The sequence below is a fragment of the Cnephaeus nilssonii genome (genome assembly GCF_951640355.1).
Source record: "Cnephaeus nilssonii genome assembly, chromosome: 24".
NCBI lineage: Eukaryota > Metazoa > Chordata > Mammalia > Chiroptera > Vespertilionidae > Cnephaeus > Cnephaeus nilssonii.
In genome coordinates, this window is record NC_137095.1 from 1,216,911 (window position 1) to 1,233,700 (window position 16,790).

The window sequence follows — 16,790 nt, forward strand, 5'->3', positions numbered from 1 at the left end:
GGACCTGCATTACCACCATTTGTCCACCATCCAGAGCTGAAAAGTCAGTGCCGACATGTACACATAAGGAACTGGTGGACATTGAAATTGGGTCTCAAAAGAACTGTTGGTCCAGAAAGAAACTCACTACGGACTGATTCATTTGCCTATCAGCATAACTATTATTGCTCGTCTCACATTCGGTTCTTATAAGTATATTTCTAGTAACACATGATATCACTCATCTAGGGGAAATGATGAACAACATAGACTGATGAACAAGAACAGACCCAGTAACAAGGAGGCATCGATCGGACTGTCGGGCCTCAGAGGGAGGGTAAGGGAGGGTGGGGGTAGCGGGGAGAGAACAACCAAAGGACTTGTGTGCATGCATACAAGCCTAACCAATGGTTAAGGACAACAGGGGGGTGGGGGCATCCGTTGGGAGGGGTGGGGGATGGGAATGGGGGGATGAGGACAAATATGTGACACCTTAATCAATAAAGAAATTTTAAAAAATAATAAAATAAAAACAATAAAAAAAATAAAGAATCTTTCTTGTTCATACTACATGTCCACCCTGGTTCTCCTGGGTCGGGAATAAAGGAGGAGCCACCATGTAGGTACCTGTTGACATTATCAGAGATGGACAGAAAAGGTGGACAGTCTCAGTGGATCCAGAGTCTTCTGTTAGTGGTGACGGGCTTCACTCGCACCACATTTTATTGGTTAAATCACATCACAGAGCTGCAGCCAATCTCAGGGGATCAGCAGCAGAACCCGATATACTTTATGTGCCCCATTAAGGTGACTATATGGCGCCAACCTCTTTTGGGCTGTGCAAGGCAAAGGAGAGGAGGGGGATTGGTAGGAAATGACAGTGGTAGTCAGTCAGGATGGTTCACTTTCTCCTCATTGAGATGGATTTTCAAGACTCAAAGGAGTGAACTTCCAAAAAAGGAGTTTGGGAAGATGTCATGGGTAGCAAACTCAAAACCAATTCTCAGTGTGAATTTGGGTAAATCCCTGGCTGTCCAGGTTTCCCTATGATGGAGGTACATACACTTGACCAGTCAAGGTGAAGACCCACATGTTAAGAATGTTTACTGGGAAGGGTACAGAACTGTGAGCATACCAGCATCCCTGTTATTTTCCATTAACATCAGTCAGTACCTGCTCCCAAGTGTCCTTATCTTTTGCATTGTCCTGGTGAGTGCTCCCAGTGAGGATGATGGTGAGAAATGCTGACGTTAACATCAATGGTGATCCTGTGCTTTCCATTTGTTCTGTGTCTGAACCTGTGCTAAAGGGTCGCTGGATGGTTCTCCACACTGGACCTAATGCTCCCTCCTGGCCCCAGTGTCAGGTGTGGCCATGCACACCCCGTAGATGACCAGAGACCAGAAGTTCAGGAGTGATGCTTCACGGAGCCCCAGGCCCTTCCTCTATTAGTTGTCAGGCTAACTTTGACATGGCAAGGGACAAACTCTCCTGGGAAGTCCAGTTACTTATTACCAGTGACTTCGGAGCCTAGAAGTCTTCCCCTCGGATTTCCTTTTCCTCACATGTATCCATCCTCATATTCCTTTGCAAGGATCCTGGATCCTCCGACTCCTTCATGAGGACTGGTGCCCTTTCCAAATGTTCCCAATCCACACTCTATGTTTCCTGTCTGTCATCAGAGTCTTCCCCAATTCCCCACCTTTCATAGTCTGGGATTCTCTGAACTGACCCTATGCTTAATCCATCCTTGAGACTGGGGATGGGCTCTCCAGAGGGCCACCATATGCCTGGAAGAGAAGAAGGGGTTCACCTGGGGGCGGGAAAGAGGAACATATTGATGTAGAGGAAGGTGCCTCTACAATCTCCCTGAATATTGCCTATGCACTTGACCATTGTTGGGGTGCACAGACTCAGAGAAACATACAGATAACCCAAGCACAGAAACACACAGGTACAGAACACTCCCAGCCTCTGCTGGGCACTCAGGTGCTGGGCTTATGTCCAGGTTTACACAGACCCACACTGTAGACATGGGCAATACCCTGGGGAAACACACACACACACACACACACACACACACACACACACACACACAGAAACAAACAATTGGGGCCACCCAGACAGTGCCACAGGACATGCACATAATGGGCACTCCCCCATATGTGGGCAGGAAACCCCATCACCAATCCTATCCCAAAACCCCACCTCTCTGCCCCTCAACCTCACATCCCACAGTGTATTGTCCCTCAGAGCCCCGGCTCCATCACCTCACTTCAGGTGAAGGGTATGCTCAGCACAGGCCAGACTTGTGGAGGGTGGAGACCACCTGTAATACATCACCCACAATGTGGTATCATGCTGAGACCAAACCTCTCCTTCTGGAAATGCTTGTATTGCATAACGGTCTCACCATTGAGAAAACACAGCACCACTTCCTGGAGAATCCATGCTACCTCCAGGACTGGTCGGGCAGTAGAATTTTTAATGCAATTGAGTGGAAAATTACCCAGAAATGCAAAAATAGACATTTAAACAATGCCTGTGGTGCTCAGGGGAGTGTGTGGGCTGCTCAGAGGCAGGTGAGCTGATTTGAGGGTCTCAAATACCAGGAACTCCTCCTGAACACCTGGAAGGGATCTGGGCTCCTCTACCACCTGAATCCAAAATAGCCCAGTCTCAGCCCCTGGCTGGAAGGTGCTGAGACCACAAGGCCCATGTCCAGGCCCAGAGCTTTTCCCAGCCCCTTAGGGTTTAGTCTCAGGGAGCACAGAGGTCATCATTACCTGTGGGTGACTGTGCAGCTCAGCCCCAGTTCCCGACCCTCCACACTGACAGCAGGGGCCCCTCCCCTCCTGATCTCTCCCTCACTGTGTGCTCTGCCCTCATGAGAACCCTTATGGCTGGTTCACCACAGGGTCCCTGGTCTGTGATGGTGTTCACATGTGTGACTCATTTGGTGAAAAAACACACAAATAGAGATAGAATAGGGAGAGACAACCATTTGTTGTTCAATTAATTTTACATTCATTGTTTGATTCTTGCATTGTCCCTGAGAATGGAACCTGCAACCTTAGCATTATTGAGATGATGCTTTAATCAACTGAACTATCTGGTCATGGCCAAACTTATCAGGGGTTTTAAGTAAAAGAACTAATGTATCTGTGAATAGGTAGATACTATAACCCCTGTGATGAGAGACAGTGACTAAAATTCATGAAGTTTCATGTTTTCTTTATATGGATATATTGGAAATAAGCTATTACAAAGATATATTATGTCCTTGCATCAGTAATTTCATGTGCCAATTAGGAAGCACTGAAAAGAAGAGGAGGATTTGGTTTCAGGGAAGCAGGTATGTATGGAAACATAAAACTGCATGTTAAGAAATATGTTTTATCTGGCTGGTGTTGCTCAGTGGTTCAGGATCAAGCTATGAACCAGGGGGTTACAGTTGGATTACTGTCAGGGCAAATAACCATGTTGCAGTCATGATACCCAGTCTAGGTCTTCATGAGGCAGCAGATCAATGATTCTCTCACATCATTGATGTTTCTGTCTCTCCTCTCTCTAATAAAAAACTATTTTAAATATATATATATATATATTTAGTTACAATTTGTTAATTACACTTATATGAAATGTTTAAAACTTGTCACTTTCCAATAACTCAGCTGTTTAATTATGAATGTTCTTGTGCAGGTTCATTGCTACTGTATCAGTATGCTGAAAATAAAATATAATGATGTACTACTGAAATATCTTAAGTGCATGTTCAATGGCATCATTTTGGCAGTTTGACAGGCCAAACTGTGGTGATGATGAGAGTATTTACACCAGCAAAATACTGCTTGCCAATATTTGCTGCCACTGAGGCTAGGCTGGTCCTCCCAAGATATGAGGAGAGAGATGGTCGTGTCTATACAGGGTTCCCATAATTTTCTAACCACAGAGGGATATCTAGGATTTATATGGAACCACATTGCAAGGCTTTATTTAGGTGTATGTATAACTGATGAGCAAGGAAATGCACTTCTCTAATGTGTGCTATTTCCTAGCCTTCACTTAATGTATTATTAAACGCTTAGACTTAAAGACCACCAGTAGAGAATGTGAACAATGCAGATTAAACTTATAAGTGTATGGTACGAGTGGGCTATAACTCACACATAAAGTAAAAATTGAGAAAAACTATTTTGTATATAGAATTCCAAACCAAGAATTCCATATGGCAGAGAAGTCACTCGAGTCATTGAGGAATGAGTGAAATCCAAACATATGTCTTAGAGGCTGCACTGTCATCCTATTGGTTAGAATAAGAAATTAACGTTAAAAGTAGACAAAAAATTCTGAGCAGACATTTTACCAAAGGAGATAAAGACAGTGTAAAGAAATGCATGAAGCCAAAACCGGTTTGGCTCGGTGGATAGAGCGTCGGCCTGCGGACTGAAAGGTCCTAGGTTCGATTCTGGTCAAGGGCATGTACCTAGGTTGCAGGCATATCCCCAGTGGCGGGTGTGCTGGAGGCAGCTGATTGATGTTTCTCTCTCATCGATGTTCCTAACTCTCTATCCCTCTCAATAAAAAATCAATAAATTTTAAAAAAAAGAAATGCATGAAGAAATGATCACCACCAAACATTTTTACGGAAATGGAATTAAAACAAAATCAAGTTAACAATACTAACTGGTGGGGCTAGTATTGAAAAAGATTAACCTTCGCATGCTCTGGCAGGGTTGCAGAAAATGGAATTTCCATTACTGTGGGTGGTGGGAAGGCCAAGTGATTGACCACTTCAGATCACAGTTCCCCGGATGTTAAAATGTGACACACTCACTGACACGGGAACACTTTGATCCCTAAGACACACACCTGTAGAAAGAATGGAATACAACATTCCCAGCTGTTTTATTTTTTTAAAATTTGTTTTTAATATATTTTATTGATTTTTTACAGAGAGGAAGGTAGAGGAATAGAGAGTTAGAAACATTGATGAGAAAGAAACATTGATTAGCTGCCTCATTCACATGCCAATGCTCTATCCACTGTGCCAAACCGGTTAGGGCCCAGGTGTTTTATTTATAAAACCGCAAACGTAGAAATAACTGAAACCATAGACAGCTCAATAGTTAAGTGGTTATCCATAGAATACAATATTCCCTAGAAATGAAAAATTAACTATTTACATAAATAATAGTGTCAAATCTGAAAATATCTGTGTAGCATGAAGAAAGCCAGTGTTTGTTAAAGAGAATTCACCTTATAGTGCCAATAAAATTATGAAAAATATGAATGACTCTATTGTACAGGAAGGTAAATCAATGCCTGCATGGAGGGCTGGGAGGTAGAAAGATTACAAAAGGACTGGAGGTAAATATAGGGTGTGGCAAAAGAAGATTTACATAGAGTTGTTTCTACTGAAAATAATACAGTAATTTATAAATAACAACACAAATATAAACTCTCCCTGGTCTCTTGTGCCTCATTTTCTTGGGAGTGATCATACTCACTGAAAGCCACTGGTTTGCTTCCAGGTCAGGGCACATGCCTTCCTGAATCCCCAATAATTGATCATGCAGGAGGCAAATGACTGATGTTTCTCTCCCTCTCCCTTGCTTTCAAAATGTAAAAAAAAATACAGCTTAAAATATATAAAATAGTTACATTAAAAAGAGAATTAACTGTGTGTTTGGCATACTCACAACAGTAAGCCTACTTTTTTTCCAACATGGATCTGGGTAACAGAGAAGCCTATTTTACATGTGATGGTTTTCTCAGCTTTATATGTATGTTCAACCTCACCAAATAGTGCACATTAGAAAAGTGCATTCCCTTGTTCATCTGTTATACATATATCCAAGCAAAGCCTTGCAATTGTGGTTCCATATAAATCCTAGATATCCCTCTGTGGTTAGAAAATTAAGATGACAACTCTATATAGACACGACCATCTCTCTCATTTCTTGGGAGGATCAGCCTGGCCTCAGTGGCAGCAAATATTGTCAAACATGAAGACAACTGCTGTCAGCCCAGATGGTATGGATCAGTGGTTGAGCATCGGCCTATGTACCAAGAAGTCAAGGTTCGATTCCTGATCAGGGCACATGCCCAGGTTGTGGGCTCGATCCCAAGAACAGGGTAAGCAGGAGGCAGCCGATCAATGATTCTCTCTCACTATTGATATTTCTCTCTCTCTCTCCCTTTCTCTCCGAAATCATAAAAGTATATATATTAAAAAAATAAAACTATTGCCTTGAAATTCAACAGGAATGCTGACTGCTTACGAAAGACACATCCTGGGACAGATTGCTGGATTATCCTTCCTCTAGCTCTGTGAACACCACAGAGGGAACAGGGAATACACAATACCATTAGATTATCTTATCTGCCAATGACTCAGCTACACGAAACAGTTTTGGAGGTCCTGAGAATGTCTGCACATAAAGGCCACACAAGCCACAGGGCCCAGAACATCTGTGGCCTTCTGTTCAGAAGAGGCACTTATCATATAATTTACTGCAGGTTTTCCCACTCACTATTGAAACAGTGTTTCTGTCCTCATTGTGGTTCCACCTCAGAGACTTACAACAAATGACACCAGCCTATGAAATGTCATACTTCCTGGCACATGTCTCCTTGGCAGGACATGGAGAGCAGGTTCCCTAAACATTGCTGAGGCTTATTTAGTACATACTGTGAACAGAGAACAAGATTCATATTGGTCACAGAATCAGAGCAAAGGTCTCACCTTCAGACTGACCTTTGCCCTCACCAATAATCGAGGCACTAGGCTGAAAATTAAATGCACAAAGTCACGTGGTCTTTCTTTTCAGGCCATGGGCCGCAATAAGTAATAAGCCAACATTGGACAAAAAGTGATTTCCTGCCATTATGCTGTCCCTTCCAAACCACATAAATTTTGGGATAAACACAATATCTATTCATCTCTACATATTGAAAGATCACATTTGTATTTACAAATCATCTGTGGCCATGTATAACCAAAATTAAAGGTACATATGTAAAAACACCTTTTAAAAAAGATCATAAACTAGAGCACAGGAGAACAAGGGGTTTGCAGGTTGGTGAATAAGAATCATTCCAAATTTATCTAAGCATAATGTGACTACCACTATGTCCCTGAAAGAGGTAGCACTTCTTAGCTGAGAAGGGGTGCTCTGGATGAATCCTGGGTCAGGTCCATTTTCGAGTCACAGAGAAATGAATGAAGATACTGTCAAGAGCTTGGATGAACCATAATTACTTCCAGCAGAAGTGAGAACACAGAATACATTCCCCTGGGAACGCAGGGGTGGTGACCGATGCACACTCCTCAGGTGAGTCAGGTGTTAGAGGTGAAATCTCTTCAGCGACAAAGAGACAGTGACATCATTTGGGTGGTAGGTCTGGGCATGTTAGCAAGTACAATGCAGCTCCTTCAAGTCTCACTTGTACCTCAAATTTATGAGGAATCTAGCAGAGTGTATGTTCCTACAAAAGGGGTTTACATTAATGGAAAGGGTCTCATAGAGCCCCTTAAGTATTCTTATAATAAGTGAGAAAAATAAACCATTCGCTGCACATTTATGGCTTTTCTCCAGTATGAACTCTGTGGTGTCTAGTGAGGTGAGACCTTCGACTGAAATGCTTCCCACATTCATTACACTCATATGGCTTTTCCCCAGTGTGAACTCTGTGGTGTTTAGTGAGGGTAGACCTTCGACTGAAGGACTTCCCACATTCACTACATTCATATGGCGTTTCTCCAGTGTGAACTCTGTGATGTTTAGTGAGGGCAGCCCTTTCACTGAAATGCTTCCCACACTCACTACACTCAAATGGTGTTTTTCCAGTGTGAACTCTGTGGTGTCTAGTGAGGGTAGACCTTCGACTGAAGGACTTCCCACATTCACTACACTCATATGGCTTTTCTCCAGTGTGAACTCTGTGGTGTGTAGTGAGGTGACACCTTTGACTGAAGGACTTCCCACATTCACTACACTCATATGGCTTTTCTCCAGTGTGAACTCTGTGGTGAATAGCGAGGTAAGATCTTTGACTGAAGGACTTCCCACAGTCACTGCACTTATAACACTTTTTTCTAATGTGAACTCTGTTGTGTTTAATGAGAGCAGGGATTTCACTGAAGACCTTCCCACAATCATTACACTCACGGGGCTTTTCTACAGTGTGAACTCTCCCATGTTGTAGGTGGTTAAAGATTTGTCTGAACACTTTCCCACATTTATTATACTCAGTAATCATTTCTCCAGAGCTGAGACCTTTCTGATAATCAACTTTCTGTTTCTGGCTGGCAGCTGTTTCACATTCAACCCACTGGTGATGTCTTATTCCACTGAGACATTCCTGTGAACTCTCATTGTTACTGTGTGGCTCCTCAGTGTTCAGAGTGGCCTGGTGCTGGAGAAGCCCTGAGGTGGCTGGGGAGTCTACCCCAACCTCAGTACTAGCTTCAGGCACCCCAGATAAGTAGAACCAGCAAGTTCTCACAAGCGAAGCACTCTCCATATCTTCTTTCCAGGGCTTCTCTCCACGGGCATCCTTCTGCTGCTGGAGAGGGTTTGCACTGACACACAAGTCTCTCACACATGCATCACTTAAGAACACATTCTTCTCAAAGTATGCCACTTGTAACTCAGTCAGGTGCAAAATATCTTTTAACAATGAGAAGCACGGCTTACACAGATGGGTCCTCTGGGTGACTGCAGCTTTCTTGGAAGCCCTGACCTGAGAATCTCCTACAGATACACTGTGCTCAGTATAGGCCTCCACCCCATACATTTTATGCCAAGGACCTGAAAACAGAGGAATGATGCGGAAATGAATGTTGACTGTGGTGACAGAGGGAAGTCCCATTATAAAACTGTGTTGCACATAATACATGGGTCTCATGCAACTGATTGAAAATAAAAGACCTGACAGATGAACTAATAAATTCGTCTGTGAAGTTCTTGACCACTGAAGATCACAAAACAAGAGAGACTTCAACAGAAATAGAGCAAAAACATGGCAAGCACCACACGGAAGAGAAGCGGACTGTGCAGCTCATTCTGCTGCTAACAGCATTCAGTAGATCTTCTCTGGTGGTAACATGGGCAAGCTGTGCAGAAGGTTGGTTACATCTTATTCCAAGTAAAATTCAATAAGCAAGTAGCTGGTGTTTGAGGGGTATTTAAGCATGTATGTGCTCCTTATAGCACTTACATAGGTCCATGTTATAGTATACTGCAGAAAGAGATGTGCAGAGGAATAGGTGATGTAAAAAGGACACAAAGGAGAAGGTAGACAATGCTAGGATGTCACCGATGAAATGACAAGTCAGCAAAGTGTCAAGTGTGGAAAAGAAAGGTATAAATGAGGTGTGGCCATTGGAACCTGCACCAAACACTGTTGGACAGGAGCAGGTTACTGGTATAATCTGAACACCATCCTTATGTCATACCTCCCCCCAGTTGCCACTCAGCCAGGCTAAGCATCCTCTAGGACCATCCTGTACGTTCACCCTGGAGAAACCCAGGTTTCTCCCTGCACCTCCTTTTCTAGAAGTATGTACAAACTAAATATTCTGAGTATCAATGAAAAGACAGGTGAGCAGGCATCACTTGCCCATAGCATTCAGCTTGCAATAGTATCCAGGGAAGGTAGTACTTCAAACAATAATTGGAGGGTCTTACAAGAACAGCCCCTGGTTCATGTATGTAAAGAAGATAACTGACACAGGGTCTTTATCGACAGGAAAGGTGCAGAATTGGAAGCCATGGATCTGGATAGAGTCACCCTCCCTGGAGTGGAAGAGCATGAGGGACACATTAAGCTGTCTGTAAGACTGCTGACACCCAGACACTTCCTGCAGTTTCTGAGGCAACTAGTGTTAGGGAGGTTTATGGAGTCTATTGCTCAGGGCTCTTTGCACAGCTCAGCACTGGCATCCACAGCCCATTTGACAAGACATTGGGGGAAATTAGCTGAGCCCATGGTCTGGCTTTGAGAGAGAGAGAGTGCTAAGTCTGGAGAATAAATAATGAGTGGGCATCACCTCAGGACACTAAGAGAGATGTGAAGGTCTTACCTATGAATGATACAAGTGGAAAAACTTCCAGCATCACATCACAGTACAGACGTCTCTGAGTCTCATCAAGGATCTCCCACTCCTCCTGAGAGAAGGCAATGGCCACGTCCTCAAAGTTCATATCCTGTCATAATGGGCACAGAACATCCCATGATAAGATTCTCTGTTGCGATTTCAAGTTTGCCATACTACCCACCCTGCATATGCATATGCTCCCCTACTCCCCACATCAGAGAAGAAAGCAGCCCTTGATCCCATTAAAGTCAATGTTTCCTTATATTCTTACTGATGCTGTGTCTTCCCACAACAATAAAGGCAGATGAACAGATACAAGTTACCTGTGCTCTCATCCTCAAATAGGAGTCACCCTTTCAATTACAGTTAGTGTCAGGAACATAGGGTAGGAGGAGATGTTGCATATAATGGGAATGTGATGGATTTGACACTGGTCTTATCAGGCAATACCCATGTTGTCCTCCAAATTGTCTCTCCAAGACACCAAACAACATAGTAATGCCGATTGCACTTCTGACTCCAATCCCAGTTTGCTGTGGAAATCACTCTGCATTACCTGCTGCCCATAGTTCTGTGATCCACACTTGTCTCACACAGATTATTCCCAGAGGCACAACTTCACTGGTAACACAAATAAGCCAAGACAAGGACACGGTGTTTTCTAATCAACTTCTTTCCCCAAATTCTAGTTCACCACCTCTGTAATACATTTCTCTCTCACCCTTCTCTCTTCTCCTTGCCCCATGGCAGTCGGGATTTTCAAGTGCAGGTGACACTGATGTATGCTGTCTCATTCCTAGTGTTCACTGGGTCAGCCCTCAACAGGAAATGGCAATTGGGTACATATATGGCCTCTAAACTCTACACTTGTCATGTAGCATCACAGCAACCCATCTTGTTAGAAATTATCCTAAAATTCCCCATATCATATCATAAAGACACCATCAGAGATGGACTCCCTTTTCATTCCTTTGCACATCATTGTTAGTGTCCGGCCGCTTTACTTTTAGTCCCAGGGACCACACTGATGTCATCATCCCCTGTGTGTGATTATGCAGCTCAGCCCGGGTTCTCCACCTGCCACCCTGACATAGAGGGCACCTCCCATACTGTTCTCTGGGTCACTGCATGCTCTGCCCTCAAGAGAAACTTGGCTGCTTGTCCTCACAGGTCCCTAGGCTGTGCTGGTGTTCAGATGTGAGTGGACTGACAAGGTGATTACAACATATATATTGATTTCAGAGAGAGAGAAATAGGGATATACTATATATATATATATATATATATATATATATGCACACTAATAAAAAAGTAATATGCTAATTCAACTGGGAGACCTTCCGGATATCCTTCTGGATAAAGCCTGGGGCTTGGCTGTCCTGTAAACCATCCCCAAACGACCCTCAGCCTTTTGCCCAGGCTGGCAACACACAGCCCAGCGGGTCCCCTCACCCTGTTGGTGGCGTGGCCAGCCTGTAAACAGCCCTGAGCCCCTCGCTCAGGCTGGCAATGCTCCCAATTGCGCACCCTCAACCCGATGGGGGTATGGCCGGCATGTAAACTCCCCCAGGCCCCTCACCCAGTCCAGACCTGCCACCCCAAGGGGACCCCCACACTGATCCGGACCCCCTTCAGGGCACACCAGCCGGCCCCCACCTGTGCACCAGACCTCTATCTATACTAACAAAAAGGTAGTATGCTAATTAGACTGGGAGACATTCTGGACGTCCTTCAGGACAAAGCCATGGTGGTGGGACCAAGGCAGAGGCAGTTAGGGGTGATCAGGCCAGGAGGGGAGGGCATTTGGGGGTGATCACCAGGCAAGGGGGGGCAGTAGGGGGATGAAGGCCAGCGGCGTGGGGCAGTTGGGCACGAGCAGGCTGGCATCAGAGTGGTTAGGGGCGATCAGGCAGACAAGCAGGTGAGCGGTTAGGAGCCCGCAGTCCTGGATTGTGAGAGGGATGTCCGACTGACATCCCCACAAGGGGTCCCAGATTGGAGAGGGTGCAGGCCAGGCTGAGGGACACCCCCTTCCCCCATGCATGAAACTCATGCACTGGTCCACTAATACAAACACACATACACACACACATTGAGTGGCCAGACTATTATGATTTCTGAACACATAATAATCTGGCCACTCAGTGTATATTGTACATAATTAAAGGGTAATATGTAAATTGTCCCCTCGACCTGGAGTTCGACCAGCAGGCAGGCCAGCCAACCGCCCATGTTCCCTCCCCATGGCCAGGTTGGCCAGATCCCACCCATCACCCATGCACGAATTCATGCACCAGGACTCTAATACACACACACACACACACACACACACACACACACACACACACACACACAAAATGAGTGGCCAGATTATTATGCGTTCAGAGGTCATAATAATCTGGCCACTCAGTGTATATACTAATGAAAGAGTAATATGTTGCCGAGACCGGTTTGGCTCAGTGGATAGAGCGTCGGCCTGCAGACTCAAGGGTCCCGGGTTCGATTCCGGTCGGGGGCATGTGCCTTGGTTGCAGGCACGTCCCCAGTGGGGGGTGTGAAGGGGGCAGCTGATCTATGTTTCTCTCTCATCGATGTTTCTAACTCTCTATCCCTCTCCCTTCCTCTCTCTAAAAAATCAATAAAAAAATTAAAAAAAGAGTAATATGCTAATTCAACCTGGAGACCTTCCGGATGTCCTTCTGGACAAAGCTGGGGGTTTGGCTGGCCTGCAAACAACCCACATACGGCCCACAGCCCCTGGTTCAGGCCGAGCACACACCCCAGCAGGTACCCTCAACCCAATGCGGGCGTGACCAGCCTGCAAAGGGCCCTCAGCCCCTAGCCTAGGCCGGTCACGCCCCATCTTAGACTCTTACCCCGATGGGGGCGTGGCTGGCCTGCATACTGCCGCAGTTCCTCACCCAGGCTGGCATCACCCCAAGTGGGGACCCCCACCCCAAAGGGGACATGGCTGGCTTACAAACCACCCCAGGCCCCTCACCCAGGCCACCCCCGCTCCCCAAGTGGACCCCTACCCTGAACCAGGACCTCATTCAGGGCAGACCAGCCAGCCCTCACCCATGCACCAAGCCCCTATCCAACCTAATAAAAGAGTAATATGCAAATTGACCGTACCTGCGCTACACCACCAGCCACGCCCACCAGCCATGCCCATCAGGAAACCATCTGCCTGAGGCTTTTGTGGCCTTGGGCTTGGCTGGACCCCAGCCTCCCTGCGACAGTTCGCAGGAGCCGACCCCCAGTTGCAGGAGGCTTTTCTGGCCTTCGGCACCAGCGGGGATCCTGTGATCTGTCGCAGGCAACTGGGGGTCAGTTCCTGCGTACCGTCGCAGGGAGTCCTGGGTCCGGCCGAGCCCAAGGCTGGGAAAGCCTCCACCAGACTCTCGGCCATCAGGTTGGAAAGTGAGAGTGACTTTCTTGCAGAGGTGCGCCCACTGGTGCCCAAGCCTCCCAGCCTTGGGCACCAGTGGGGAGCCTACGATGGATTGCAGGCAACTGGGGGTCCGCTCCTGTGAGGGGGGCTGCTCCTGTGGTAGATTGTAGGAAGCTGGGGTCCCCAGCTCAATGGGCGGTGTCTGCGATCACAGGGAGCTGGAGGTCCCCTTCCCAGGCCTAAAGCTTTGGCCAGACGCTTTAGGCCTGGGCAGGGCACAGTCGGTGATTGGTGTGAACTATAGAGGAAACACCTTTTCTGACTGCACATTGGCTAAGCTCCTGTATGCCACTGGTAATATTCTTAGTAACTTGGGTAATAAGAATCCAAAAAGGTGACCTAGGGTTTTTCCACCACACTTCTGGAGAAAAAAACGAAGGTCCGCTGCTGGAGGGCTAAGAAATGTCATATCCTGCCCTAGCCGGTTTGATTCAGTGGATAGAGCCTCGGCCTGCCCACAGCAGGGTTTGGGTTGATTCTGATCAAGGGCATGTACCTAGGTTGCAGGCTCCTCCCTGGCTGGGGCCCAGATCAGGGCTCATGCAGGAGGCAACCAATCAAAGTGTTCCTCTCACTTTGATGTTTCTCTCTGTCTTTCCCTTTCTCTTCCACATTCTCTAAAAGCCAATGGAAACATACTTAGGTGAGGATAAAAAAGAAAAAAAAGAAAGAAAGAAATGCATATTCTATGAAAGTCACATCTTGAAAATGCCTAAAGAAAGTTGTCATTTTTTCTTGGTGAAGGGACTGGAGTCGTGTTGATGAAAACACCTTGGTGGGAGAGGAACCAAGATGGCGGCAAAGTTAAACAACTAAACTGCCGCCGCACACAACAATTTCAAAAATACAACTAAAAGACAAAATGTCTCCCACCCAGAACCACGGGAATGCTGGCTGAATGGTAGATTTACAACTAAGAAGGAAAAAGAAAGGAGAACAAACGCGGAAAAGCTGAGGTACGGAGGCGCGCTTAGTGGGCTGGTGGCGGGCAACAGGGCGCGGGGCTTTTTTTCAACCTGAGGGAGATAAGCTCCCAATCACTCTGAAACCCAGTTTCTGGGGACATGCGGGGCACCCAGACACCTACGGGGTGAAGCTGGACTCTCGGCCATCAGGTTGGAAAGTGAGAGTGACTTTCTTGCAGAGGTGCGCCCAGCAATCAGTGTTTACTGCATTGGTGCGTGGGACGCGGGGACTTGGAAACACGGAAAGGCAGAGACAGCTGACAGCAGCCATCACCAGTTTGCCACGCCCTAGCCTAGTGACGCCCTGAGACCTCGCCCTGCCTTGAGACCCCGCCCCGCACATTCTGCAAACCCGCCCAGGCTCCACACAGTGGCTTTTGCATATAAATGGCCTGCCTTGTGGCAGCTTAACCAAATCAACTGAAACTCCAGTCAGACTGCTCCAGAACCACTCAAGCAAAGAGGAGAAGACTAGTTCTTGCTGTAGCTCTCGCTGGGGAGCCTCAGACAGTAGCTGACCTGCACCCCATTGGAGATCCAGAAACTAGGGCATCTAGTGGTCGGTGTGAAACGACACCAGATTTCAACCACTCTCATAAGGGACACATTCAAGAGGCAGATTCAGTGAGCGCCAAAGCCGTACTGGAACAAGTCCCGCCCCATAAACGTGTCTCCAGCACAGCAATTCCTCCTTTATAGACACAGCGGGTCCTCACAGCCAATTGGCCTGGAAGTCAATTCCTCCCAGTGACACCAACAACAATCAACACTTAACTACAACAAGGCTGTACACACAGTCCACTAAGGGGTGCACCAAGATGGTCCACCTCAGGTAACTGGGAGGCTGAGCCGTTAAACGAATAGGACACCTAATACACAAAGCTACCCTAACCAACTAAGGGAAGCAGCGAAAATGAGGAGGCAAGGAAACAGATCCCAAATGAAAGAAATGGAGGAGAACAAATGAATGGACATAGAGTTCAAAACCACGGTTATAAGGTTTTTCAAGAATTTCATGGAAAAGTCCGATAAATTTAATGAAACCCTCGAGGATAAGAAAAAGGACCAACTAGAAATGAAACATACACTGACTGATATAAAAAATATTATACAGAGACCCAACAGAAAACTAGAGGAACGCAAGAATCAAGTCAAAGATTTGGAATACAAAGAGGCAAAGACACGCCTCCAGAAAAGCAAGAAGAGAAGAGAATTCAGAAAGTAGAAAATAGTGTAAGAAGCCTCTGGGACAAATTCAAGTGTACCAACATCAGAATTATGGGGGTGCCAGAAGAACAGAGAGAGCAAGACGCTGAAAACCTATTTGAAGAAATAATGACCGAAAACTTCCCCCACCTGGTGAAAGAAATAGACTTACAAGTCCAGGAAGCGCACAGAACCCCAAATAAAAGGAATCCAAAGAGGACCACACCAAGACACATCATAATTAAAATGCCAAGGGCAAAAGTCAAAGAGAGAATCTTACAAGCAGCAAGAGAAAAACAGTTAGTTACTTACAAGGGAGCACCCATAGGATTATCAGCTGATTTCTCAACAGAAACTATGCAGGCCAGATGGGGGTGGCAAGAAATATTCAAAGTGATGAATAGCAAGAACCTACAACCAAGACTACTCTACCCAGCAAAGTTATCATTCAGAATTGAAGGGCAGATAAAGAGCTTCAAAGATAAGAAAAAGTTAAAGGAGTGCATCACCACCAAACCAGTATTATATGAAAAGCTGAAAGGTATTATTTAAAAAGAGGAAAAAGAAGAAAAAAGTAAAGATAAAAATTATGAACAACAAATACATACCTATCAACAAGTGAATCTAAAAGTCAAGTGAATTAAAAATCTGAAGAACAGAATAAAGTGGTGAACATAATAAAATCAGGGGCATAGAATTGGAGTGGATTGATAATTCTCAGGGGGAAAAGGGTGCCTGTGTGGGGGGTACGGGAAGAGACTGGACAAAATCATACACCTATGGATGAGGACAGCGGAGGGGAGGTAAGGACAGAGTGGAGTGGGAACCGGGTGGAAGGGAGATATGGGGGGGGGGGGGGGGGGAAGGAGAAACAATTGTAATAATCTGAACAATAAAGATTTATTAAATTTTAAATAAATAAATAAATAAATAAATGAATAAATAAAAGGGAAAAAAAAACACAAAAAACACCTTGGTGGCTGTGGTAACTGGCAGTGGCTGCAGCAGCAGGGTGATGGGGCTGGTGCCTTCCCCTGACCAGCCCGGTTGCCTCCCACAAAGGGAGGCCAGACTGCGGCTT

At 45.7% G+C, this 16,790-nt stretch overlaps 2 protein-coding genes across 2 annotated transcripts in view; both read right to left on the reverse strand.

Annotated features, from left to right (window-relative positions):
- Positions 1-16,790, reverse strand: part of LOC307094811 (tigger transposable element-derived protein 1-like) — a 64,500-nt gene that overhangs the window by 37,818 nt on the left and 9,892 nt on the right. The gene's annotated exons all lie outside the window — the stretch shown is intronic.
- Positions 6,932-10,336, reverse strand: LOC307094812 (zinc finger protein 416-like). Its single transcript, XM_079763875.1, has 2 exons — positions 10,070-10,336; positions 6,932-8,795 (listed from the first exon to the last, which is right to left on the reverse strand). Exons 1-2 carry the CDS (start codon positions 10,188-10,190, stop codon positions 7,564-7,566), a joined length of 1,353 nt encoding a protein of 450 aa, XP_079620001.1. The 5' UTR covers positions 10,191-10,336; the 3' UTR covers positions 6,932-7,563.

Bases quoted from the DNA above. Each gene is read 5' to 3' on its own strand.
- LOC307094812 (XM_079763875.1), bottom strand. From the start codon at position 10,190: ATGAACTTTGAGGACGTGGCCATTGCCTTCTCTCAGGAGGAGTGGGAG. The intron at 8,796-10,069 runs GTAAGACCTTCA...CTCTGTTTTCAG, and splicing joins TCCACTTGTATCATTCATAG to GTCCTTGGCATAAAATGTAT.